General features: G+C 45.5%; 1 protein-coding gene across 2 annotated transcripts in view; it reads right to left on the bottom strand.

Annotated features, from left to right (window-relative positions):
- myripb (myosin VIIA and Rab interacting protein b) overlaps positions 1 to 21,067 on the bottom strand; it is a 505,729-nt gene that overhangs the window by 65,556 nt on the left and 419,106 nt on the right. Inside the window, exons 11-12 of one of the 2 annotated variants that reach the window (XM_063069391.1) lie at positions 13,284 to 13,367; positions 12,563 to 12,823 (exon numbers count right to left, since the gene is read on the bottom strand). In XM_063069391.1, the coding sequence (XP_062925461.1) occupies positions 12,563 to 12,823; positions 13,284 to 13,367 (345 nt within the window). The remainder of the gene's footprint in view (positions 1 to 12,562; positions 12,824 to 13,283; positions 13,368 to 21,067) is intronic. The other variant, XM_063069392.1, reaches the window with a different exon arrangement.

The following is a 21,067-nucleotide window of genomic DNA, read 5'->3' as shown; positions in this document are numbered from 1 at the left end:
AGGTGATAGGTAGAAAATGTATAGGGCTGGAGAATAAGGAATATGACGTGTTGCTCTCCAACACTTCTGAGCTGAAGGGTCCCAGCCTGAAACATTGACTGCTGATCCCTCTCTACAGATGCTGCCTCGGCTGCTGAGTTCCTCCACTATTTTGTGTGTTACTCTGGATTTCCAGCATCTGTAGAATCAGTTGCATTTAGATCATGTTTGATCTACCTTCATGCCACTACCTCTGTACCCTTTAATTCCTTTAATATCCAAAAACCTACTAGTTTTTGCTTTAAATTTCCCCAGTGACCTAGCCTCCACAGCCCTCTTCAGTAGAGAATTTCAATTATTACCCAGACTCTGGCTGAAAAAGATATCCTCCTTCTCTGCGCTGACCACTAATTCTGTGTCTGATACCCCAGTCAGGTGAAAGACTATCCCTGCATCCATCCTGTCAGGCTCAAAAGAACTTTGTAATTTTCACTTTGAACCCCTTTCATGCTTCTAAACTTAGAAGAGTACCTGCCCTCTCTTCTTGGTCTCTCCTCAGACAAGAACTCTGCCACCTCAGAGATCAGCTGGTCAACCTTGCACTCCAATTGCGACAAGAACCTTCTTCCTAAGTTGAGAAGCTGGATCTGTACACAATATTCCAGGTATGTTTTCATCTGGGCCTGCAGTACATATTTGGAGCAGGACAATTCTGTACTTTAACACTGCTCAGTTCAGTTATTCTCTACTGCCATTGAAGATGGCCTTCATAAGTTGCTTGAGAATGGTACTGTAGATTGTTTCTTCTAACTTTATCAGCGACTTGTAAGTATCCTGCATTCATATCTTTGGAATGGACACCAACACTATGTGAAATGTCTGAAATGGCAGCCATTCCTATCTCAACAGAAAAATTATTAGGAAATTAGAACAGCTTCTGACCCTCTGGTCACAAGACTGAAACAGCACTGCTCACACCTGAAAGCTATCACATTGCTTCAAACTTCCATATATTAAATACTGGCCTCTGTATTATTCCCGTGTACTATTTTGGAGGTGAAAGTACCTGAGTACTGTCGGCTGTAATGCTAAATTATGTGCCCAAGTCTTCACTTCCAACAGCAGAAAAAATTTCTTTTGGAAATCATGGCTTGAGGTTGCCTGTTTCTTTCTGTCATGAGTTGAGATATTTCCAGATTGCTAGATTTCACCAGGAGGCCTTCAGAACAAATGTGCATGAGGCGTTATGAATCGTAGCCTGAATGGGATGGTAGCAGCAAGGAGGCGCTTGGCCATCTCGGCTGATGCTTTATTGCTCTTCCTGCCCCTTTGCCTGGGTTCTGGAGAAACTGTAGAAAAGAAGCTATCTGGAACATGTGAATGAAGTCCTTGGTTGTACAGAGCACCGTTGTAAAGTACACATCATACAGTGGTGGAGAAGAGTAACTGAGAAAGCTTCATTACAACTGACTGCCAGAGATTCTGTAAACACAGTAAAGGCGATTGTAGCTCCCTCACAATATTTGTGGAATGTGGGAAGGCAGGGAGACCTTCAGTGTCCCTGACAACTACAACTGTGAGAAGTGCTTCCAGCTGCAGATTCTAACAATCTGCATTAAGGAGTTGGAGCTGGAACTGGATGAACTCCGGATCATTTGAGAGGCTGAGGTTTGACAGGACATAGGAGGTGTAGTTACACCCAAGTGCAGGACACAGGAAACTGGGTGACAGTTGGGAAGGGGAGAGGGATTAAGGATCCAGTGCAGAGTACCCCTGTGGCCATCCTACTCAACAACAGGTATATCACTTGGATACTGTTCAGGGGTTGACCTAACAGAGGAAAGTCACAGTTGTCAGGTCTCTGGCACTGAGTCTGGCTCTGTGACTCAGAAGTGAGGGGAGTAGAAGAGGCACGCTGTGGTGACAGGGGATTCATTTGTCAGTAGAATGGGCAGAGGTTCTGGGGGCGTGAACGAGATCCGAGATGGTATGTTGCCTTCTGGGTGCTGGGCTCCAGGATATCTTGGACTGAGTCCTCATCATTCTTAAGTGGGAGGGTGAACAGCCAGAAGTCGTGGTCCATGTAGGTACCAATGACATGGGTAGGATGAGTGACAAAGTTCTGCATAAAGAGTTCAGGGAGTTAGGTGCTAACTTGAAGGGAAGGACCTCTAGACTTGTGATCTTAGGATTGCTACCTTTACCACGTGCTAGTGAGACCAGAACTAGGAAGACTTTTCCATTTAATATGTGGCTAAGGAGTTGGTATAGGAGGGAGGGCGTAAGATTGTTGGATCACTGGGCTCTTCCAGGGAAGGTGGGAGCTGTACAGAAGGGACAGTTTGTAGCTGAACCAGAGGGGGACTACAATCCTAGTAGGAAGGTTTGTTAATGCTGCATGTTGGGGTTTAAACAAGAGTTGCAGGAGGGTAGGAACCAGAGTGCCAGAACATTTAGTGAAGAGGTTGTACAGGCAGATGTTGGTAAGACCTCAGACAATTTTAGGAATCAATAGGTTGAGCTTGGTGCAACTAGATGTCCTGAGCTGCATATATTTCAATACAAGAAATATTGTAGGAAAGGTGGATGGTAGTGCTGAAGGTGAGGTAGCAGGTTGACAAACAGAGGCAATGTGTAAGTGGGGAGGGGCTGCTGATATGGCAAAATTACAGTCAACAAAATCAAAAAGTGTGAATACAGGACAAGGTGTTGTACTTGAACATGTGCAGTATACGGAATAAGGTAGATGAAGTAGCACAGCTGTACATTACAGGTACGACATTGTAGGCATCACTGAATCATGGCTGAAAGAAGATTATTGCTGGGAGCTTACTGTCCAAGGATACACGTTGTATCAAAAGGACAGGCAGACACGTAGAGGGGGTGGATTTGCTCTGTTGGCAAAAAATGAAACCAAATCATTCGAACAAGTGACCTAGAGTTGGATGGTGTTGAATCACTGTGGGTAGAGCTAAGGAATTGCGAGGGTGAAAAGACCTTGATGGGAGTTGTAGACAGACCCCCAAACAGTAGTAAGGATGTGCCCAGCAAATTACAGTGGGAGATAGAAAATGCATATTACAATAGTCACGGAGGATTTCAATATGCAGGTAGATTGGGAAAATCAGGTTGGTTCTGGATTCCAGGAGAGGGAATTTCGAGAGTGTCTACAAGATACTTATTAGAGCAGATCATGGTTGAGCCCTTTAGAGTATCAGGATCATCTATTCTGGATTAGCTGTTGTGCAATGAACCAGAATTGATTAACGATCTTAAGGTAAAATAAATCTTAGGGGCAAGTGCTCATAACATGATTGAGTTCACCCTGAAATTTGAAAAGGAGAAGCTAAAGTCAGATATATTAGTATTAAAGGGAATTACAGAGGCATGAGAAAGGAGCTGGCCAAAATTGATTGGAAAAGAACACTGGCAGGGATGACTGTACAGCAGCAATGGCTGGAATTTCTTGATGCAATTCAGAAGGCAAAGGATATATACATCCCAAAGAGGAAGCATCCTAAAGGCAAGATGATACAACTGTGACTGACGAGAAGTCAAAACCAACATCAAAGCCAAATTAGTGGGAAGTTAGAGGATTCAGAAGCTTATGAAAAAACAACAGAAGGCAACTGAAAAAGTCATTAAGAAGTTAAAGGTGGAATAGGACAGTAAGCCAGCCAATAATATTAAAGAGGATACCAAAAGTTTCTTCAGATACATACAGTGTAAAAGAGAGGCAAGAATGGGTAATCGCACCACTGAAAAACAATACTGGAGAGGTAGAAATGGGGGACAAGGAAATGGTGGATGAACTGAATAAATATTTTGCATCTGTCTTCACTGTGGAAGACAGTAGCAATATGCTGGAAGTGCCAGATGTCAGGGGTCACGAAGAGTGTGAAGTTACCATTACTAGAGAGAAGGTTCTTGGGAAACTGAAAATTCTGAAGTTAAGACACCTGGACCAGATGGCGTACATCCCAGAGCTCTCAAACAGCTGACTGGAGAGATTGTGGAAGCATTAGTAATGATATTTCAAGAATCACTAGTTTCTGGAATGGCTCTGGAAGACTGGAAAATTGAAAATGTCACTCCACTCTTCAAGAAGGAAGAGAGGCAGAAGAAAGGAAACTATAGGCAAATTAGTCTGACCTCAGTGGTTGGGAAGATGTTGGGGTCGATTATCAAGGTTGAGGTACTTGGAGGCACATGGTAAAATAGGCCAAATCCACATAGTTTCCTCAAGCGAAAACCTTGCCTAACGAATCTGTTGGAATTCTTTGAAGAAATAACAAGTAGGATAGACAAAGGAAAATCAGTTGATGTCGTATGCTTGGATTTTCAGAAGGCCTTTGACAAGATGCCATGGTGGAGGCTGCTTAATATGCTATGAGCCCATGAGAGAACATAAAACATAGAACATAGAAATCTATAGCGTATTACAGGCCCTACGGCCCACAATGTTGTGCCAACCATGTAAGCTACTCTAGAAACGGCCTAGAATTTCCCGCCCTATGGTATTACAGAAAAGGTTCTAGCATGGATAAAGCAGCTGCTGATTGGCAGGAGTCAAAGAGAGGGGAAAAAAGGAGCCTTTTCTGGTTGGCTGTCAGTGACTAGTGGTGTTCTACAGGGGTCAATGTCGAGACCAATTCTTTTTACATTACATGTGAATGATTTAGATGATGGAATTAATGATTCTGTTGCAAAGTTTACAGACAATATGAAGGTAGGTGGAGGGCAGGTGGTTTTCAAGAAATAGGAAGGCTAGAGAAGGACTTAGACAAATTAAAAATGGGCAGATGGAATACAGTGTCAGGGAGTGTCTGGTCATGCACTTTGATGGAAAAATGAAAGGTTCGATTCTTTTCTAAATGGAGAGAAAATACAAAAAACTGAGATGCAAAGGGACTTGGGAGTCCTTGTGTAGGATTCCCTAAAGATTAATTTGCAGGTTGAGTCTGTGGTGAGGAAGGCAAATTCAATGTTAGCTTTCAATTCAAGAGGACTAGAATATAAAAGCAAGAATGTAATGTTGAGAATTTATAAAGCACTGGTGAGGTCTCACTTGGAGTATTGTGAGCAGTTTTAGGCCCCTTATCTTAGAAAGGATGTGGTGAAACTGGAGAGGGTTCAAAGGAGGTTGATGAAAATGATTCCAGGATTGAATGGCTTGTCATATGAAGAGTATTTGATGGCTCTGGGCCTGTATTCATTGGAATTCAGAAGAATGAGGGGTGACCTCATTGAAACCTATTGAATGGTGAAAGGACTTGATAGAGTGGATGTGGAGAGGATGTTTCCTGTGGAGGGAGAGTCTAAGACCGGAGGACACAGCCTCAAAGTAGAGGGGCATCCTTTGAGAACAGAGATGAGGAGGAATTTCTTTAGCCAGAGAGTAGTGAATCTGTGGAATTCTTTGCCACAGCAGCTGTGCAGGCCAAATCTTTATGTATATTTAAGGCTGAGGTTGATAGAGTCTTGATTGGTCAGGGCATGAAGGGATACGGGGAGAAGGCGGAAGATTGGGGCTGAGAGGAAAATTAGATCTGCCATGTTGAAATGCCATTGTAAATTGTCCCCTGATTTGACTAGGGTTAATCAGTGTTGTCGGGTGTTGCTGGGGCAGTATGGCTTGAAGGGCAAGAAGGGCCTACACCATGCTGTATCACGAAACAAATAAATAAATATTGAGTTAGGACAAAATATACTGGGCAATTTGGAAAACATGCATAATTAATCGTATGCTGTATATTGCATCTATCATTATAAAAGACGAAAATATAAACTTCTGGGTCTGCCTGTGAAACAATGGTATAGAATGAATGAAGAAATTGGCATTATTAAAAACAAAGCTATTGAGGAAAATAATGGGACTGAAAGCCGATAAATTTCCAGAAAGTGATAGCTTCATCTAAGGGTTTGAAGAAGATGAGGTGACTATGGAGGCAGTGAAGGCTGTCATTTTCCAACATTTCATGAATGCTAGAATTGTCTATACAGTCTAGAAGACAGCAAATGTAATTCCGCTACTTAAGAAAGGAAGGGGAGAGAAATCAAGATATAAATGTATATGGGGGTTCATGCAGGAATGTGGTCCTGAGATTGTAATCTTAATAACTGACAGAGCAGATATATATAGCCTGAGTATTCACAACAATCTGAGGTCAAAAGTGCTGAATGGATAATCCATCTTGGCTTTGTCCTGAGATTCCCCATCATCACCGAAGCCAATCTTGAGCCAATTCGATTCATCCCATGTGATACCGAGAAGCAGGTGGGAGTTTGGATACAGTGATGGCTTTGGGATGAGACGACATCCCAGCTGTTGTACTAGAGATCTGAGCTCCTGAGCCAGCTGTGCAAGAGCGGCTGCCACACTGCTTCTGTTTGATGGTGTAGTAGAAAATTTCCCAGGTGTATCTTGTGGATAAAAAGATGGACAGATCCTACACAGTAATTACTGCCCGAACTATGAAAATGAAATGCGAAGAAATTTTTTTAGCCAGAGGGTGGTACTATGGTACTTGTTGCCACAGGCAGAAATGGAGGCCAAGTCATTGGGTGTATTTAAGGCAGAGATCGATAGGTATCTGAGTAGCCAGGGCATCAAAGGGAGTGGGACTAAATGGGAGAATGGATCAGCTCATGATAAAATGGCAGAGAAAACTCGATGGGCCGAATGGCCGACTTCTGCTCCTTTGTCTTATGGTCTTATTGGTAAAGGGATGGAAGGTATTGTCAAGAGGGCTACTGTAAAACTAATGATACATCCTCACCAACACTCTTTCTTTGTATTGCTTGAATCACTTCTCATCTCTGCCTCGGACCAAAGGGCCAAATTCCAGAGACAGAGTAAAAGAGAAAGGTACCAATATAGCATTTGAATGAGTGTGGCATCAAAGAGGCAATGGCCAGAATGCATAAGGAGGTGGGGTCAAACATCAAAAGCTGATGGCCGTGGTTGTCAGAAGTGAATCACTCCATTTCCAAGACATTGCTGCAGGAGTCCCTCAGGGCATCATCAATGGGCTCAAGAATGACCTTCCTTATAACATAAAGTTGGAAGTGGGGATATTCAATGACTGCACAATATTCAATTCCATTCACAATGCCTCAGCAGGTAAAACAGTCCAGGCCTGTATGGAGCAAGGTCTGGACAACATTCAATCAGGGACTGATATATGACTATTAACGTTATGCCACAAAGCTGCCAGGCAATTTTCCATCTCCAACAATCTGCTTCTGACATTCAATGGCATCACCATTGCAGAGTTCCCAGCATTAGTATCCAGAAGGTGAGCATTAACCAGAATCTCAATGGGACCAGCCACACAAATTACGTGGCAACAACAGTAGCTGGTATCCTTTGGTGAGGGACTTCCCTCCTGACACCACAGCACCTTTGAGGCTCAGGTCAGGAACATAGTGGAAAATAATCCAATTGCCTGGATGAGTGCAACACCAACAAAACTAATGAAGCTTGTTATAAAATATAGGTTTGGCTTCAGATTGAATATTTATAGTTCTGGTTGCCAGACCAGGAAGGATGAAATTGCACCCAAGATGGTGCAGAGGAGATTTAACAAGTGTTGTCTGGGATGGAACGTTTCAGTTATGAAGCAAAGTGGATAGGTTGTCCTTGCAGCACAGGAGGTTGAGGGGGCCCTGATGGAGACATAAAACTTTAGGAATACAGTAAAGTCAGATAGAGGCATCTAAAATCAAATGGCACAGGCTGATGGTCAGTGGCGAGAAGTTTACTGGGGATCTGTTTCACTCAGGGTGTGGTTAGACTCTGGAAACAATGCCTAGGGTGGGGCGGAGGCTAGTACACACAATATTATGACCAACACTACATGGGATGGTCTGCATGGACAGGGTATGCCGAAAGATCTGTTCATGAGCTATTAAGTCCATTTCAATTCCATTTCCATTGGCAAGAACGGTAGCCAGCAAGAAAGAACGACTCCGTCAAACATCAGATGAGAGGCACCCTCTACATGGTCACACACCTACACCCAGCCACCTAAAGTCAAGGAAGAGCTTCATGAACGGTGTTGTTCCATTACAATCAACCCCATCTGAAGCCCACAACGCCTTGTGGGAAGACCGGCTCGCCAGTCTCAAACAACGCCAAGCGATGGAAATTCCACCGGATGAAAGCCTTCCCCCAGGAGCTAATTGCCACGGGGCAACCTGGAAGTGCCTTAACAGACTTAGGACTGGAGTAGGTCGTTCAAAGGTGTCACTAAGCAAATTGGGATATCCAACCAGCCCGACAATTTGTGAATGTGGAACTGAGCCACGAACAAAACAACATCTCCTGCAATGCCCATCGCCAGAAGAACCCTGTACTGTTGCAGATCTTGCCAAATTCAACAACAAGGGGCAAAAATGTGTCAGTTCTGGCTGGGCCATGTATAGACTGTCCGTGGACAGGATAAGAAAGAAGAACTACCCAAAACATTCATTCCCTCCACTGTGACTATAGTGCAAACTATCTACAAACTGCACTGCAGTTACTCACCAGGCACCACCCAAACCCTCCACCATTACCTCCACAACAACAAGGTGCAGGGCAGCACCAGCATCTACAGATACCCCTCCAGCCTGCCCACCATTCTGACTTGGAAATGGACTGCTATAACTTCATAAAAGACAGCAAATGCCAGAATCTGGAACAACACACAATATGCTAGAGGAACTCAGTGGGCCAGGTAGCATTGATGGAGAAGGTAACCCTTCATTTGGACCGACTCACCACCACAGCCATACGTCTTCCCTGAATGCTCAGACCAGATCTGACCATTCTGCCAGTTGGGAGATAGAAGAGAGAATGACTAGGGTGGAAGCGATAGGGTGAACTAGGCCTATATTCACCTGGGAGCACAGTTTCAGGGTACACTGCAAGATAGTTAGGACTGAAATGAGCAGATGACACTGGTAAAAATATGGAATTCTCCTGCATGGAAAGCTGAGGAGGTCAAGTTTCTGTACATATTTAAGAAGCACTTAGATTTCTAGATAAAAAGTCATCAAGCTGCACTGGGAAAGAACAGAAATACTGCATGGGGTTGAGAAATTAGATCAGCTGTGATGGTATTGAATGGGACAGCAGGCCTGAAGCAATGAATGGCCAACTCCTACTTTCCATCCAACAATGTGATAGTGACCAGACCAGCTAAACATGAAGGACACATCACTTCCCCTGACGTAACACCACTAGTTCATCTACACACCGAGAGAGGAGACAAGCTCTCAGTTTAACAGCTGACCTCTAATGACACAGCAGTCAACCAGTGGTGTTGCCATGGCCAGATGTTGTGCTCAGGTCCCTAGGGTGGGATAAACTAAGACACTTCTGACTGAGAGGTGTGCAGCTGGAGTTCCATTGGGTAAATAGAATGGGGACTTGTTTCCCCTTTGTGTCCAAATCTCTTGGATTCCTGGATAGGTACATGGAGTTTAGGAAAATAAAAGGCTATGGGTAACCCTAAGTAATCTCTAAGGTAAGTACATGTTTGGCACAGCATTGTGGGCCAAAGGGCCTGTATTGTGCTGTAGGCTTTCTATGTTTATGTTTCTAAGTCTAGATAGGAAAGGGAATCCATCAAAGACCACACTTTGCTCTCCTGCTGCCTCCATGTCTCCGTTCATTGCTATCTTGTCAATACCCTGTGAAAAATAATGACCTCTCCGTGTACAAATAGGAAATTATTCCAACTAAAGAGACACAAGACAGTACAGGTGCTGGAAACTGGAGCAACATGCAAAAAGCACTGAAGGAACTCAACGGATCAGACAAGTCAAAGGGTCAATGTGAAGTATTCCAGACAAAGGGTCTTGACCGGAAACGTTGACTGTCCACTTCCTTCCACAGATGCTGCCTGGGTTTCTCCGGTGCTCTGTGCGATTCTAAGATCTAAGATCTAAAATCGAACCTGTAGCTAATTATAGACTTATGTTTTGTATAATTTTTATCTTGTATGCTGTCTGTACCCTCATGCCTGTGATGCTGAATGTGTTTATGACAATAAACTTGACTTGACTTCACTAATTAAATTATCAGTGCAACATTTACAATCTCAGTGGAGAGCATTTCTGACTTTGGGTTACAGATAGTTCTCGAGCCCTTATGTGACCTGGGCAGTGTCTATACTTAAAAAGAACAGTTTGCCTGCCCAGAGGAAGATAATTGGGGCAATTCCCATTGTCTGGATTTTCTGTTGTCTGGCACCAGTCAAGTTTAACACATGGTGGATCAGAGAACTTCAAACTGCAGTGACTTGCATTTTTACTGGGCAGGCTACCAAGATTATTTAATGTCATTTCCAGTACACTAGTGTAAAGGAGAGTAAAATAATTGTTACTGCAGATCTGACACAGCACAAAAATACACAATAAGATAAAGAACACAATAAATATAAATACATAAGATAGCTTGCAGTATACATATATGCAGATTGAGTATATGTACATAAATTGACGGTAGGTACAGGAATGACTCTGACAGGATGCTAGCCTAAGAGACTGCCTGCTTGGACAACCAGCTAGAGGCCACTGATGGGAACAATCCTTCTTTAATCTCAGTCGAGGGCCAGGTTTCAGATAAGAATAAAATCGAAGCCCCTTTCTATTTCGGAATTGCCTGGAATCTATTTGGGTTTTATCCAGAATAATTGGTGAAGATTTATAAGATCTTACAAGAACCTATCCACAGATGAGCATTCTGCTCCACTACACAGAATACATGTGCTGCTTCATTAAGATTACTGGTACAAGACGTGAGCAATGTTCTCTCGAACATTCAATTGCTTTCAAAGAAAAACAGCAGAGAATTGTCCCTGAGATGGAAATGACATTCAAGTCACAGGTAACAGGAAAATGGACTCTTGAGTCTGAAAAGAAGACACTTCACAGACAAAGAGTTATGGACAAGTTTCTTTCAATAGCCACTAGAAAAATCCATGTCGACCTGAAGTTCAGAGTAGGAGCTGGGAACATCAACGAAATCAATGTTAATCAACAATACCTTTCTGAACACGTAATTAATTTCTGCCCATAATGGACTGAAGAGAGATACTTGAAAATAGTTTATGTTTTGTTCATTTTCACATGTAGCTTTAAAGATAATGTGAGAACAAGTGTCACGGACATTATGATTCATCTCCTGCATTACTTACTGCGCTATAACTGATTTTCCATTCTTTCTCATGCTGTGTGATTAATTCCCTGTTAAATTAATAACATGCTTGTCAAAAATACCTTTAACTTTCAGTGGCATCCAACGAGTTATGTGTTTTGTGTGAGCTTAATAGATTGATGGATAAAGCACAAACTAAAATTCAGTGGTAGGATCTTGATCACTATCTGCACTGATGCTTAATGAGTCTATGGTATTTTACACGAACATTAACCTATTAAATGTTCGCACAGCTGATTAGAATTTTAACTCTGTGAGTTGCGAGAAAAAAGTTAGAGCATGCGATTCTGGACAGAACACTGGATAAGAGAGTGCATTTTCGGCAGTTCTCAGTACAGGTAGAGACTACTTTTTTTTACCACCTGCAACAATTTGATTCATTGATCAGCTATGCATGGAAATAAAGAAACCATCAGGTTCAATCTCCTGCAGTAGGTTACTTTGACCAAGTTTGTACCAAAGACTGTAAAGAATATTCATCCTAGGGTTCCTCTGCCCTTTCTAATACCACATTACCCTGGGCGGCTCTGGGTCCTTTCTTCCCACAATTCTGCTTGACCTGCTAAATTTCTCCAGATTCACCATCTGCAGTTTCTTGGGTCTCCACTAAACCATTGGTAACTGCAATGCTGACAGAAAGACAGAGAGTAGGGTCTTGAAAGGTTTTGAAAACAAGAACAAGGATGAGGTAATGGATAACCCCTGGGCCAACAAAGGGTGTATTCACAGAAAAGTGAAATTACTCCCACAGATGCTAATGGGATAACTACAGGTAAGTGTAAGGTTCAGTAACCTGCCTGAGTTGCCCTTTCCTACTGTGTGACATCAGGTGGATACACAGTAAATTAAGTCAATGTGGAAAGAAATTTATCTTTGGTAACTAATGTTAAATATGGGCAAGGGTACTAGCCATCTGCTGTAGCCTCTCCTCTATGTTTGATTGCACTAAGGTCAATAGAGCCCTGGTAAGGGAAGTACAGATGCTAATTCTATTTAAAGTCAGAATACACTTATCATCTGCACTATCTGTACCATAATTTCAGAACTGTCTGTATCTGTAAATTATTGCAATCAAATTTGAATTTTGATCCCACTGCCTTATAATCATTGCTGGGTTCTGATAATTCCCTGTGTTTTTGGGCAGAGATTCTGATTGTTGGTCATTTTCAAGAGAGTGCAGAAGCAGAACCCTAACCGGACACTGTCATCGTATCATAGGACACAATGGCCCAAGACTCAACCATTGGAGGAATTGCTAATGCATGGTGCCTTAGAGTTGAATGCAGTAAACTTAGTCAACGCATACACACACAGAAACAGCTGCAATTACTTTATACTACTGCAGTCTATTGTACTAAATACAAACTATAGACTTACCCTCACAAGTTCATCCTGAATGTGCTTATGGTCTTCTTCACAAGAGGAGGTCTCCTGAGCTCCCTCGATTGACTCTAGATCTAGCTCATCCCCAGACGATGACTCCTTGTCACTTAGCTTCATAATTAGCCGAAACATCTTTGACTTCAGTTCCTTTTCCACCATATCTGCCTGGCTTCTCGAGAGCGAAGCACCACTGTATGCATCCAGGTCGCTTTTACCCTCAGGGGCTTGGATCTTGTCCACGGGAACTGGTGATTTCTTTAAAACAGCTCCAGAATTAAACTATGCTTAAAAATGCACTACCTTTATTTAGTTTGCACATGATCAATCTCCTTCACCTGCCTCTCTGTACCCGATGCTTGGGATAACTGACTACTGAAAATGATACAACAAAAATACTAATGAGACGAGGACTACAGGTGCAATAATATGAAAATGTGGCCACATTACTAAACTGAGATTGATATAGGTAGTTTCTGGAGGGAAACTGAGCAGTGAGAGACTGGTCAGTTTTTGGGTGATGAATGTCTATGTCTGAGGATGAAAGGATCTAGCATCGGTTATAAATGACAAGACAAGGAAGAATAAGGTGGATTTGGACCATAGAAGGGTCTGGATGAAAATACATAGTGTATTCCAGAAAGATGACCAATTACATTTAAAGGCAGAATATATTTTGTTTAGGAACCGCATGCGTGCAGACAAACACAAAGATTACCTCTCTGCTCCAGGTTTCCAGGCTGATTCTCCTCTCTAGCCGGGCAAGATTCTGCTCCATGGCCAACATGCATCTGCTCAGCTCCTTAAGGTGAACAAAAAGAGGTAAGATAAGGGACAGTGAGAGGCAGACAGCTCCAAACATCTGCCCATTACTCGGTAAACACACCTCCCAAACCAGCGAGGACCCACAGATTGAACAGGTTGGGCTTTGCGGCGCCACAACTATTTGTTGGAGGAACCCAGTGCAATCAAGCAGCATCCATTGCAGGGTGGGGGGGGGGACAGGGGTAGAGAAATCGTTAACATTTTGGATGTAAACCCTGCAACGGGACTCAGAATAGTGAGGGGACATAGCCAATGTGAAGTGGACAAAGGGAGTGTGAGACAGGAGCCTGAGGTGATTGGATCGGCTGGTCGGGGAGGTGAGCGGTGGTGAAGTTGGGAGACTGTGGTGGGTGGATAATAGATAGAGGAATACAAAGACAGAGAATGAGAAAAGGAGAGGCAGATGTACCGAGGTTGCATGAGGGTTTCATAGTCCGGTCCGTGAAGTCTATATTCTGGTTCATGGTCGGTCCATCGACCCTTGCTCCAGGTTTTCCTGTCTACCCTGTTTCTGTTCTTGTTGAGCACTAATTGAGGCAGCTGATGCTCGTTGAGGCTGGCTGCATAAATACCTCCAGAGACCAGGGCGTGGCTGCTGGATTGTTCTTGTCCTTACTCCTTGTATCCCTTCCCCTGCCTTCTGTTTCCTCACCTGAAGCCCCACCTTGCCTTGCCGTTAACTCTCACCTCGCCTGAAGTTCTGTCTCGCCTTGCTTTGCCTGTAGCCTTGCCTTATCTTGCTGTCTGGTCCTGGAGCCACCCTGTACCTAGCTCCCTTCCTGTCCCTTGCCTCCGCCAAGGTAAGCCAGGCCGTCTTGCCGTTACCTGGGGTTGGTTCTGTCCCTTCCTGTCCCTTGCCTCCGTCGGGTGGTGATCCGCGCCCTGCCCAGGAGATCCGCGCCCTGCCCAGGTGATCCACGCCCTGCTCAGGAGGAGCCAAGCCTCGCCTCAAGTCTCCAGCCTCCAGCCTCGCCTCGCCTTGTCTCCAGCCTCCAGCCTCGCTTCGCCTCAAGTCTCGCCTCCAGCCTCACCTCCAGCCTCAGGCATCCAGCCTCTAGTCTCCAGCCTCCAGCCTTGCTTCAAGTCTCCAGCTTCCAGCTTCACCTCACCTCAAGTTTCCAGCCTCCAGCCTCGCCTTGCCTCGTCTCCAGCCTCCAGCCTCACCTCGCCTCAAGTCTCCAGCCTCCAGCTTTGCCTCGCCACAAGTCTCACGCCTCGCCTTGCCCCAGGTCTCCAGCCTCCAGCCCCCTGCCAAGCCTCAGTTCTCCAGCCTCCAGTCTCCTGCCAAGCCTCGCCTCGTCTGTTGCCAAGCCAAGCCAAGTCTCTAGCCTCGAGCCTCTTGTCAAGCCAAGCCAAGTCCCTAGCCTCTAGCTTCTAGCCTGAGGACTCCAGCCTCATCCTGCCTCTCTGCCAAGCCTCATTCTTGCCTAGTTCTGAGGTCCGAGCCAGAGGCAAGACCCAGGTACTGGGTCCTTGTCCAGTCTCTGGCTTGGAGTCCAAGCCCGGGATCCTAGCTCTCTTGTTCAGTCCTGTTCCAGGTTCCTGGTTTTCCTGTCCATGTCCTTGCCATCGCCCTGTATCCTAGTCCTGTCCCTAGTACTTCAGTGTTTGTGTCTTGCACTTGAGTCCGTTCCCAGCCGTGCTCTTATGACAGAGGGGAGGGTGAAGCTCGAGGAAGATAAGCAGGAACACCAGTGCAGGACTCTGAGAGTGGGGAACATCAGAGAAGACACGAATGGCATATGGAACCAGGGCACGATGGGGGGTGGGAACAGGCAGGAACCAGTGGGTGAACTGTATGTGCACTGGGTAGATGGAATCAGGAGGGGAAGGGGAAATGATGGGAGTCAGAGGGGGGCATGTGTGGGAAAGGGGCCAAAAATGGGAGGACAGTACAGGAGGTGGTTTTGGGGGGTGGTAGGTAAACAATTCATGGGTGGAAGGGTGATTTGAAATTGGAAAGCTCAGAGTTTGTGCCACTGGGTTGTGGACTACCCAGGTGGAACATGTAATAATGTTCCTCCAGCAGATTATTTGTTGAAGCATCAGCATTCCCTTGTAACTCCTGGTTTTGAGGCTGCAAGTTCTGTTGTTATCGTTTTTTTCTCTGCGGGGTGTGTGGATTTGGCGGTTGATGATCGTGCTGCCTTTCTTTTCTTCCTTGGTTTCATGGCTACTCCGAGAAGAATTTCAGAGTCGTATACATTGATACAAGGTAATAAATGAACCTTTGAACCTTTTAGATACACGACCTCCAGTTCACCATGCGCCAACTGTCGCAAGGAGGAAGCCAGAGTCGCTCGGGTGAGGCTATCGATTACACTGCGGAGTCAGTCATCTTCCAACCCCAGAGAGATCCAGTGGTGACCCAGCTTCTTGCCACGGCTTCTTCACTCAGTGTCCACTGGTGTTTGAACTCCAGCTGTCTGATTGAGCGTAGAAAGGTGACCTTCATGATCTCCCTCCTGACCAGGAGAGCTCTGACCTGCGCCATCGCGCATTGGGTCAGAGGTGGGAGATCTGCTCAGGTGCAGAAGGATTCATGAACACCACGAAGAGGGTGTTCCATCATCCCACTGGAGATAACAGAGCCTCGGACCACCTGATGAAGCTGCATCAAGGTAGTCAGTCAGCAGCTATTGAGTTTCAGACTTTGGCTGAGGAGCATGGCTGGAATTGGGACGTCTTGACCACTCTGTGCTACCATGGACTCTAAGGCAAATTAAAGGACACCCATGCCTTGGGAGAGCTGGTGGAGACCTTAGAAGCTCTGATCGATCAGACCATCTGGCTCAATAATTGCCTGGCTGAGTGTAAATTAGACTATCTCAACAGGTGAAAGAGGGCTAGCCCAAGCTTGGCCTCAACGCATCATAGTTGTCCTTTCTGACCTTGGATATTGACCAACCCATCTCCTGCACAAGATCCTGTTGAGCCAATGCAAATCAACTGCACAAGACTCTCTGCCAATGAGAGGTCCTGGTACCGCGTCTGCTGCTAACGCAGGGAAGCTGCAACAATCAGAAACTGCTAAGACCATCCAGTATCAGGAGGACTGTAATGGTACCAGAATCAGAATCAGGTTTATTCTCACCGACATGTGTCGTTAACCTAGCAGCAGCAGTTCAATGCAATACATGATAATATAGAAAGGAAAATAATCAATCAATCAATTACAGTAAGTATATATGTATAAACAAGAGAACATCTGCAGATCCTGGAAATCCGAGCAACACACACAAAATGCTGGAGGAACTCAGCAGGCCAGGCAGCATCTATGGAAAAAAGTACAGCCGATGTTTCGGGCCAAAACCCTTTGGCAGGACTGGAGAAAAAAAGCTGAGGAGTAGATTTGAAAGGTGGGGGGAGGGGGAGAGAGAAAGGGCAGGTGATAGCTGAAACTTGGAGGGGGAGGGATGAAGCAAAGAGCTAGGAAGTTGATTGTTGAAAGAGACAAAATGCCATGGAAGAAAGAAAGAAGAAAGGGGGGGTGGTGAGGAGCACCAGAGGGAGGTGATGGGTGGACAAGGAGATAACATGAGAGAAGGACAAGGGGCTGCGAAATGGTGAAGTGGGGGGGAGGAGGGACTACTGGAAGTTTGAGAAATCGATGTTCATGCCATCAGGTTGGAGGCCACCCAAACGGAGTATAAGGTGTTGTTCCTCCAACCTAAGTATGGCCTTATCCCGACAGTGGAGGAGGCCATGGATGGACATATCGGAATGGGAATGGGAAGTGGAATTAAAATAGATGGCCACTGGGACATCCCGCTTGTTCTGGTGGACAGACCGCAGATGCTCGGCGAAGCGGTCTCCCGATCTATGTTGGGTCTCACCAATGTACAGGAGGCCACACCGGGAGCACCAAACACAGTATATGACCCCAGCAGACTCACAGGTAAAGTGTCACCTCACTTGGAAGGATTGTTCGGGGCCCTGAGTGGTGGTGAGGGAGGTGGTGTAGGGACAGCTGAAGCACTCGTCCAGCTTGCAAGGATAAGTGCCAGGAGGGAGATCAGTGGGGAGGGACGAATGGACAAGGGAGTTGTGTACAGAGTGATCCCTGTGGAAAGCAGAAAGTGGGAGGGAGGGAAAGATGTGCTTGGTGGTGGGATCCAGTTGGAGGTGGTGGAAGTTTTGGAGAATTATGTGCTGGACGTAGAGGCTGGTGGGGTGGTCGGTGAGGACCAGAGGAACCCTATCCCTGATATACTCTGACTACGTTGATGGTGGAGGAAGGGAAGCCCCTTTCTTTGAAAAAAGAGGACGTCTCCTTTGTTCTAGAATGAAAAACCTCATCCTGAGAGCAGATGCAGCAGAGACGGAGGAATTGAGAGAAGGGGATGGCATTTTTACAAATAGCAGGGTGGGACGACATATAGTCCAGGTAGCTGTGAGAGTCTGTTGGTTTATAACAAATATCAGTGGATAAGCTGTCTCTGGAGATAGAGACAGTGAGATCGAGAAAGGTAAGGGGAGTGTCGGAAATGGGTCAGGTGAAGTTGAGGGCAGGGTGGAAGTTGGAGGCAAAGTGAATGAAATCAATGAGTTCGGCACAGATGCAGGAAGCAGCACCAATGTAGTCATCGATGTAGCGTAGGAAAAGTGTGGGATGGTCATCAGTGTAGGCTGGTAAAATAGACTGTTCCACGTAGCTGACAAACAGGCCGGCCCAGCTGGGATTCATGCAAGTGCCCATGGCTACTCCTTTTGATTGAAGGAAGTGAGAGGAGCCAAAGGAGAAATTATTTAGAGTGAGGACAAGTTCTGCTAGGCAGAGGAGAGTGATGGTGGTGAGGGGAACTGGTTGGGTCTGGTGTCCGGAAAGAAATGGAGAGCTTTGAGGCCTTCCTGGTGGGGGATGGAGGTGTATAGGGACTGGACATCCATAGTGAAAATAAGATGATGGGGGCCAGGGAACCTTAAATCATTGAAAAGATCAAGAGTGTGTGAAGTGTCACAGATGTAGGTCAGAAGGGACTGAATCTGGGGGACATAACAGAGTTGAGGTATGCAGATATGAGTACAGTAGGGCAGGAACAGGCTGAAACAATGGGTCTATCTGGACAAGCAGGCCTGTGGATTTTGGGTAGGAGGTAGAAACAGGTGGTGTGGGGTGCAGGAACTATGAGTTTGATGGCAGTGGATGGGAGATCCCCAGAGTCAATAAGGTTGGTGATGGTGTGGGAGACGATGGCCTAGTGCTCCTTAGTGAGGTCCTGTTCGAAGGGTAAGTAGGAGGTGTCTGAGAGTTGGTGCTGGGCCTCAGCAAGGTAGAGGTCAGTACGACAGACTGCTACAGCACTCCCTTTATCTGTGGGTTTGATGGTGAGGTTAGGATTAGTGCGGGGGGAGTGGAGAGCCAAGCATTCGGAAGGAGTGAGGTTGGAATAGGTGAGACTAGTGTTGAAGTATAGATGGTTAATTGCCCATTGGCAGTTGACAATGAAAAGGTCCGGAGCAGACAGAAGTATATATGTATATTGAATAGATTAAACATTGTGCAAAAACAGAATAATATATATTTTTAAAAAGTGAGGTAATGTTCATGGGTTCAATGTCCATTTAGAAATTGTATGGCATGATCATAATCTACTTGTAACAGTCATTACTCCCAACACTACTGATTCTGGTGTCATGCTGAAGGTGGAGTTCTCCGGGGGAAGGAACCTGCGACAGGATGCCTTTGTCGTCTTGGGGGCAGCTGGTAATTTCCTGGACTTGGGGGCAGCCCATCGGCTCAACATACTTGCCCTCCACAGGGTCGATTATTAGATTAGATTATGAAGACACGCAGTCCTTTTTTATTGTCATTTAGAAATGCATGTATTAAGAAATGATACAATATTCCTCCGGTGTGATATCACAAAACACAGGACAGACCAAGACTGAAAAACTAACAAAATCACATAATTATAACATATAGTTACAACAGTGCAACAATACCATAACTTGATGAAGAACAGGCCATGGCACAGTAAAAAGTTCAAAGTCTCTTTGTATGTCCCACATCTCACGCAGACGGGAGAAGGAAAAAAACTCTCCCTGCCAAGACCGACCACAGTCCGACTCTGAGTCGTCCGAAAACTTCGAGCCTCCGATCAGCCCTCTGACACCGAGTACCGAGCACATCTCTATCCAAACAATTCGACCTCAATCTCAGTCGCCAGCAGCAGGCAAAGCCGGGGACTTTGGGGCCTTCCCTCTGGAAGATTGTCGATCGCCCAGTAACAGCGGCAGCGAACCGGCGTTTCAGAAATCTCTCCAGATGGTCCTCTGTGCTTTCAAGTCTGTCTCCATCAAATCAGAATTGTCCACTGCCCCTATTTAACAGATACGATATCATTTTCACCGGAGAGCTGCGCGTGTGCAGTGCGCTGCTATCTTCTCCTCCCGCCAATATACGTGCTTTCAGGCTCGGAGAGAATCTCTACGGAGGAGGACATAAAAGAGGCTCCTGCAATAGGATTCATTCGGTCCTCCACCTCATCTGTGGGCACAGGCTTCTTTTTGGTAGAGTAAAAGGATGGAAGCCTGCAGTCGTGCATTGATTATAAAGAGCTGAATTGCATAATGGCCAAGAATCATTACCCCCTTCCACTCATGAACACTGCCTTTGGGGTTCTCCAATCTGGTCCTCATAAAGGATAGTGACGATTGGAAGACTGCATTCAACACACCGGCATAGCACTCTCAGTACCTGGTCATGCCATTCGGCCTTGCTAACATGCCAGCAGTTTTCCAGGTCTTTATAAACAACGTACTCTAGGATGCTCTCCATAAGTACACCTTCGTCTAATTAGATGACATCCTAATTTTCCCGAAATCCATGGAGGAGCAATCCGCTCACATCCGAGATATCTTAAAGAGGCTTCCAGATCATGGACTTTATGCCAATCTGGAGAAGTGTGAATTTCAAGTGACCAGCGTTTCATTTTTGGGTTTTATCATCTCTAACGGCAATCTCAAGATAGACCCTACTGAGACACAGGCAGTCAGAGATTGGCCATTAACCATCCAGTGTGAAACAAGTCCAGCAATTCCTGGGATTTGTCAATTTTTACAGAAAGTTCATCAGGAACTTCAGATCAGTGGCAGGTCTGCTAACGGTACTAGCTAAGAGATCCATGGGCCCTTTAGTTCAGACTACTGAAGCGGAGGCTGCTTTTGCAGAACTCAAGCAGCAGTTCACAACAGTTCCCATTTTGGTCTCGCCTAACCCGGACCTTCGCTTCATCGTGAAGATAGATGCCTCCGACTTCGGAGTGGGTGCAGTTTTGTCTCAACGGACCCCATTGGTCAACAAACTCACTCGTGTGATCTTCTCCAGGCGGCTACTTGCACCAGAGGTGAACTATGACGTCAGAAATAGAGAGCTGCTCACAGTCAAGCTGGCTTTGGAGGAATGGTGCCACTGGCTTGAGGGGGTGAAGAAACCTTTTATTGTATGGACTGATCACAAAAACCTGGCTTATATTCAGTAGGCCAAAAAAACTGAACCCCAGGCAGGCCAGGTGGTCTCTTTTTTTTAACCATTTCAATTTTGTTCTGACCTATCGACCAGGGTCAAAGAATCAAATACCAGATGCCTTGCCTCATTGATTCCCCAGCTACTGGGCGCATGGACTCCTAAATCTTCCGCACACACATACACACACGCACACGCACACACGCACA

This window comes from Mobula hypostoma, chromosome 17 (genome assembly GCF_963921235.1).
Source record: "Mobula hypostoma chromosome 17, sMobHyp1.1, whole genome shotgun sequence".
Classification (NCBI taxonomy): domain Eukaryota; kingdom Metazoa; phylum Chordata; class Chondrichthyes; order Myliobatiformes; family Myliobatidae; genus Mobula; species Mobula hypostoma.
This window is presented reverse-complemented; position numbering and strand designations above follow the sequence as displayed.